Source organism: Adiantum capillus-veneris, chromosome 17 (genome assembly GCF_014529385.1).
Source record: "Adiantum capillus-veneris isolate H3 chromosome 17, ASM1452938v2, whole genome shotgun sequence".
NCBI lineage: Eukaryota > Viridiplantae > Streptophyta > Polypodiopsida > Polypodiales > Pteridaceae > Adiantum > Adiantum capillus-veneris.
The window spans coordinates 115,535,653-115,542,173 of NC_140947.1; the positions used below are offsets into that span (position 1 = coordinate 115,535,653).

The following is a 6,521-nucleotide window of genomic DNA, read 5'->3' on the forward strand; positions in this document are numbered from 1 at the left end:
TGTCATCAAGGAAAACCACAACAAATTTTCCAAGATAGGGACGTAAGACCCCGGAGGATTTACTCTATATAAAAAATGCGACGCCACCTGCGAGCGGACAACTTTGATAAAACCCCTAAATACGACTCATATTAGGGATGTGACCCCCCTTTTTACGCTTATACAAAAGTCAATGTAAAAAAATATCATACCCCTATCTTACATATAAAATTTAGGTCTCACATGATCTAACTGAGTAAAACTAGTCAAAGAGCGTGTAACATAGTGACTGACAATGTACTAAGGAACCACTTTTGTTCATAACTAGATGTACCCTCAATGTGTTTTAGTTTGACTTTCAAACTATGTGCCCATTCAGCCTGCACTTTAGCTACTCGTCTAATCCCGACCCGTTTAAATTACTCAAAAAAACCCCTCCCCTACACTTACGTGGTGCGGTAAGTTTTCCATGGTGAATCCCCCGGACGTAAGACAATATCCATGAGTGTCATAAATGTAGTTGGAGCATTGGTTAGACCAAAAGACATAACCAAAAATTCAAAATGCCCAAACCGTTGGGATGGGAGAAATGGGAACAACACCCGGCACACAATATGCCTGCCTCTCTATAGCCGAGGATAACTTCCGTACCCCTACCCACACAGAATCACACATATAGACACCAAATTGGCAAACGACTATTGGCCTGACTCACATCTGATCATCCCCGACTGCCCTGACCCGACCACCTAGCATGCACTCAACCACCTCGACCTTTGACCTTGCCCCACATTCAAATAGAGAGCTCCCACATTCTCGACACACGCTCACATGCACATAAAAATCTCTCACCCCCGATATCCCTAAGAAGCGCACACTTATATCCGGAACCTTTGGAAAAGAGAGCAAGAGTGATAGGAAAAACGATGTATATGAGTCACTCAAACAACAAGCATATGGAGATCGATCAAGCTCCGTTCGTAGGTTTAAAGCAAGACATGTACAATGATGGACACTTTCTTCTGCTCCCAACACGCTCGCGGCCTTACATGGACACCACTGAACACAATAACTTTCTCTCAAGATCATGCTTCCGACAACTCTAATGGCAACCTCCCGGCTTGACAGCTCTCCATGCGGTGTTGGCACTTCCTTGGCTACGACATGCACCACTCGGCCAATTGTTTGTGGCAACTGCTCTTCGATTCTCTTCTACAGACTTCGGCCTGCTTTCCAGCCCTTTGTGGCCCTCATCAACCTGACCTCCTTTATGCGCCACTTCCCTGCAGCCTTCTTATCAACTCTCATGCTACGCCACACCCCCATGGCCTGTTGCAGTTCCCAGCACCCGTCACCTTCCTTCAACCTGTCCTCGGCCCATCCCTTTTATAGCTTGCCATGCAATTGGTGTCCTGCTATGGTCGCCCCTCGACCTTCTCTGGTATGAAGCCCGCCTCAGCACCGCGACCCTTGACCTGGATCTGTCTTCTGCAACTCGGCCCGCTATGGCCACCCTGTGATCTCTTGCTCAATCAGCCCACTACTGGCGACTCCCAACTACGTATGATATCTCTTTGTAACTCCCCCGCAAGCCTGTTCTTCGTCCTGCTTATGGTTGTCCCGGCCATGCACACCACCTCGTGTCCCCATGCACCTGGAAACTCGCGTGCTCTCTTCCATGTAGTCCACCCCCAGCATGCTGCTCATCGTCCCTATGGCCCGGCACCTGCCCACCTATCGGCCATACCCCTACCACCTCCAGCAAATCCTTCAGCGCCCGCTCACGGTCCTCCCGTTTGGCAACTCTTGCTCAGGGTAACTCCTCTTCCCATGAAACCACCCATTGTGCTTTCCTTTGCTGGCTTCCCATGGCTCGCGGCATCTGCCCATGCAAGCTGCTGCAGTCACCTTGTTTTTTGCTTTGTTATAAAAAAAACCGACTCTAGCCTCCTTTAACACGTTCATGATTGCCCGTCGACCATACGGAACGACCAAAAACACGCCACCTCCATCGCTTCCTTCCACTTTGAAGCGCAATAAGCGACTGAAACACTTGAGAAAAGATCATGCAGATAGTGTTCTTCGAGTATCCAAAAAAATTGAATTCGTTTGAGCACAAGGTAGCTTTGGCATACATATCACAGAAACACTTCGCGACGATTTCCATCGAGCTTCAACACTTTGAAGCCTCCCAACCTGGAAAAGCTTCGCAACAACGTTCGACCAACTTAGAGCCACATTTAGCATACACATCATGTAGCACTTATTCCAAGCTACATCTAGCACTTGCCAAAGTCTGCGACCATCAACCTGCATGATGCCCTATACCTGCTACTGACACTTCCATGGGTCGATGAATTCTAGGTGCACCATCGTTGCCCACCCCCTCATTAAGCATTCATGCTCAACCATAGCATTATTAAGGTATTAGAAAACTGCATAAGAAGCGCGAACTTGATTCCATAATAAGAAGCTATATGTAGTATGTACAACTGTATAGATAGATAGAGGGAGATTTTATCAGCCGCATAAACCCTCCTGATCAAATGGAAAGCCTCGAGCTTTCCCAAGAATAGTGTAAACTCCACCTGGATAAAAAATATGGCATTGATCATCACCATCCGTCTATAAAATTGATACAAACCACCCCAACGTTGCACTTTTAAACCTGAAAGCCATCCATGTATGTAGCTCTTGACAGCATAACCCTTCAAAAAACTGTACACATGAACCTTCTTCACACATAAAACAAGCCTGTACACCTTGCAAACCTTTTACATCATCTGATTCCCAGCCATCGGCTAGAGAGCTCGCCATAGCATGATTGTCTTCAAACAAGATACCTGTAGCAATTGGCATAGAGGCGCTTGCATAGCAAGCTTCAACAACATATCCGTCAACAACATGGCATCCACCTGCGATAACTGATCCTCCAAAGCAAACACCGGCATACCTTCACCTGTAGTCCCTTCAAACAACACTGAAAAGGTGGAAAGCCTTGCATACATTGTATTCTCGCCACAGCTTTAGCAACCAAAACCTGCGACTCGTTATCTACATCGACCATTGGATCATCGAACCCCCAGTCTGCTTCATCGAAGCACTCTTCTTCAGTAAACATGGCCATACCATCACAAGGCAAGAGAGAGGGTTGCCCAACCCCCTGGTCCGCACAAAAGTATCTTCACCTGCAATTTGTTTCTCTTTGACCACCTTATCGACATGCATAACATCATATGTCTCAAACCTTGAGAAAGCAGACTCTGTTTCCCATTTGTTGTCCATCTCCACAAAACTCACCGGCTTTGGCACTTCATCTATCTTCTCCACTGCCTGCTGTCACTTGGTCAAGAACATCAGGTGGTACTCGGTAGACTCCTCTCTGCAGCTGCTGAGGCCTCATAGGCCCACGGTATCGTCTCTACTCTGTCATCACGCCTATCTGCTACTACCACATGTGCATCAACAAAGGGTCGGATTACCTGAAGCTCTTCCCTAGAAATTGTCCTTGGAACCAATGAACTCGCCAGAACCTGCTTTGCCTGTTGCTTCTTTAAGACCTTCTTCGTCTTGCTCTGCGCATAGGCTAGTGCCTCTTCGTACGTGCACGGTCCATCTATCTCGACTTTATCCCACACTTTTACATGCAAACTTTTACATGCAAGCAATCCACAAACTTCGTCATCTTTAAAAAATATGCATTCTCTAGAGCAGTTACCTTAACCAACTTGCTTCATATGGCCTCGAACTCCCACACAAATGCTCGGAAATCACCGTCAAGGCTTTTCCTAAGGTTGTCCATCATCTCCTTCACTTCACTCCACTACGTGTTGGACACATATCGGCCTCAGAATGTCGCTTCCAGTGTGCTCCAATCCTGTTTTGCTTCAACCTGCAAGCCCTCGTACCATAACTTTGCTTTTCCACGAACTAGGAGTGGGAACGCCTGAGCCACTCCCTCTTCTTTCGACAAGCCGCTCTCCAGCAAAAATAGACCATAGTCTTGCAACCACACTTTTGCATCTTCAACACCTGTAAAAGTCAGAAAATCCGACCACATCTTGGTTAGCATCACTTGCTCTTTGAAATTGATATCACCGCAACACCGTTTTCGACTTCACCGAGAAGCAAGCAGTAGCTCCTCCGTTGGGGCACCACTGATGGTATGGGGAAAATGGGAACAACACCCCGGCACACAATATGCCTGCCTCTGTATAACCCAGGATAACTTATGCACCCTACCCACACAGAATCACACATATAGACACCAAATCGACAAACGACTATTGGCCTGACTCACATCTGATCATCCACGACTGCCCTAACACGACCACCCAACATCCACTCAACCACCTAAACCTTTGACCTTGCCCCACATTGAAATAGAGAGCTCCCACATTCTCGACGCTCACATGCACATAGAAAGCTCTCACGCCCGATATCCCTAAAAAGCACACACATATATCGGGCACCCTTGGAAAAGAGAGCGAGAATGATAGGAAAAAATGATGTATACGAGTCACTCAAACAACAAGCATATGGAGATCGATCAAGCTCCGTTCGTAGGTTTAAAGCAAGACATATACAATGATGGACACCTACAACACGCTCGCGGCCTTACATGGACACCATTCAACACAATAACTTGCTCTCGAGATCACGCTTCCAACAACTCCAATGGCAACCTCCCGGCTTGACAACGCTCCATGCGGTGTTGGCTCTTCCTTGGCTACGGCATGCACGTCCACGCGGCCAACTGTTTGTGGCGGCTGCTCTTCAATTCTCTTCTGCAGACTTTGGCCTGCTTGCCAGCCCTTTGTGGTCCTCATCAACCTGACCTCCTTTATGCGCCACTGCCCTGCACCCTTCTTGTCAACACTCATGCTACGCCACACCCCTGTGGCCTGTTGCATTTCCCAGCACCCGTCACCTTCCTTCAACCTGTCCTTGGCCCATCCCTTTTGCAGCTTGCCATGCAATTGGCGTCCTGCTATGGTCGCCCCTCGACCTTCTTTGGTATGAAGTCCACCTCGGCACCGCGACCCTTGACCTGGCGCTGTATTCTGCAGCTCGGCCCGCTATGGCCACCCCGTGATCTCTTGCTTGACCAGCCCACCACTGGCGACTCCCAGCTGCATATGAGATCTCTCTGTAGCTCCCCCGCAAGACTGTTCTTCTTTCTGCTTAAGGTTGTCTCGGCCATGCACACCACTGGTGTCCCCATGCACCTCGCAACTCGCATGCTCTCTCCCATGCAGTCCACCCATCTGGCGCAAACTCCCAGCATGCTGCTCATCGTCCCTATGGCCCGGCACCTGCCCACCTGTTGGCCATACCCCTGCCACCTCTAGCAAATCCTCTAGCACCCGCTCACGGTCCTCCCCGTTTGGCAACTCCTGCTCAGGGCGACTTCTCTTCCCATGCAGCCACCCATTTCCTGGCCTCCCATGGCTCGTGGCATCTGCCCATGCAATCTGCACCCATTTATGTAAAAAATCGACTCTGGCCTCCTTTCACACGTTCATGATTTCCCGCCGACCTTACGGAACGATCGAAAACACTCATCCTCCTCCGCTTCCTTCCACTTTGAACCTCAATAAGCCACCGGAATACTTGAGAAAAGATCGTACAGATAGTGTTCTTCGAATATCCAAAAAAATTGAATTCCTCGAGCACAAGGTAGCTTTGGTATACATATCACGGCAACACTTCGCGACGATTTTCATCGAGCTTCAACACTTTGAAGCCTCCCAACCTTGCAAAGCTTTGGAACAACATTCGACCAACTTAGAGCCACATTTAGCATGCACATCATGTAGCACTTGTTCCAGGCTGCATCTAGCACTTGCCAAAGTCTGTAACCATCAACTTGCATGATGCCCTATACCTGCTGCTAACAGTTCCATGGGTCGAAAAATTCTAGGTGCACCACCGTGTTCTAAAGGCAGTTTTGGAGATATCTTGCAGTAGGATACGTACCTGGTGGTATCTTGAACGAAGATCTATCTTTGTATAGTATCTTGCCCCATGGATTTGATCAAACAACTTATCCACTCGAGGCAGAGGATACTTGTTCTTGATGGTTATCGCATTTAATCCGCGATAATCTACGCACATGCGCATAGTACCATCTTTCTTTTTTACCAATAGAATTGGCGATGCCCAAGGCAAAGTGCTAGGTCTAATGAAACCACGAGCGAGGTAGTGAGCCAACTGACTCTCAACCTCCTTGGCTTCTTTAACACTCATACGATAAGGTTGTTTACTCACCGGTTTAGTGCCTGGCAAGACATCTATTCCATGCTACACATCATGTGTAGGGGGTAAACCAAGTGGTGAAGCACTTGAGAACACATCACTACACTCCGTGAGTAAGTGAGCAGCTTTTGCTGTGCAAAAGGAGAAAGTAAACTAGAGTTATGCTCGGATGGAGAATCTTGTAATTCCTATAATGTTTGTTTTACAACAGTTGCACGTTGCTCTATAGAATTAAAATTGAGAGCACTTTGCTCGCTAGATTTGTTAACACTTTGTTTATCAGT

The 6,521-nt window shown here is 47.8% G+C and overlaps 1 protein-coding gene and 1 pseudogene across 1 annotated transcript; both read right to left on the minus strand.

The window, feature by feature from the left end:
* Positions 1-891: 891 nt before the first annotated feature.
* LOC147437928 (uncharacterized) lies at positions 892-3,106 on the minus strand (annotated as a pseudogene).
* A 712-nt stretch (positions 3,107-3,818) lies between these two features.
* On the minus strand, positions 3,819-5,388 carry LOC147437929 (uncharacterized). The gene is made up of 2 exons (XM_086487331.1): positions 4,601-5,388; positions 3,819-4,011 (listed from the first exon to the last, which is right to left on the minus strand). The coding sequence occupies exons 1-2, from the start codon at positions 4,890-4,892 to the stop codon at positions 3,827-3,829; spliced, it is 477 nt and encodes a 158-aa protein (XP_086343457.1). The 5' UTR covers positions 4,893-5,388; the 3' UTR covers positions 3,819-3,826.
* Between the last annotated feature and the right edge of the window lie 1,133 nt (positions 5,389-6,521).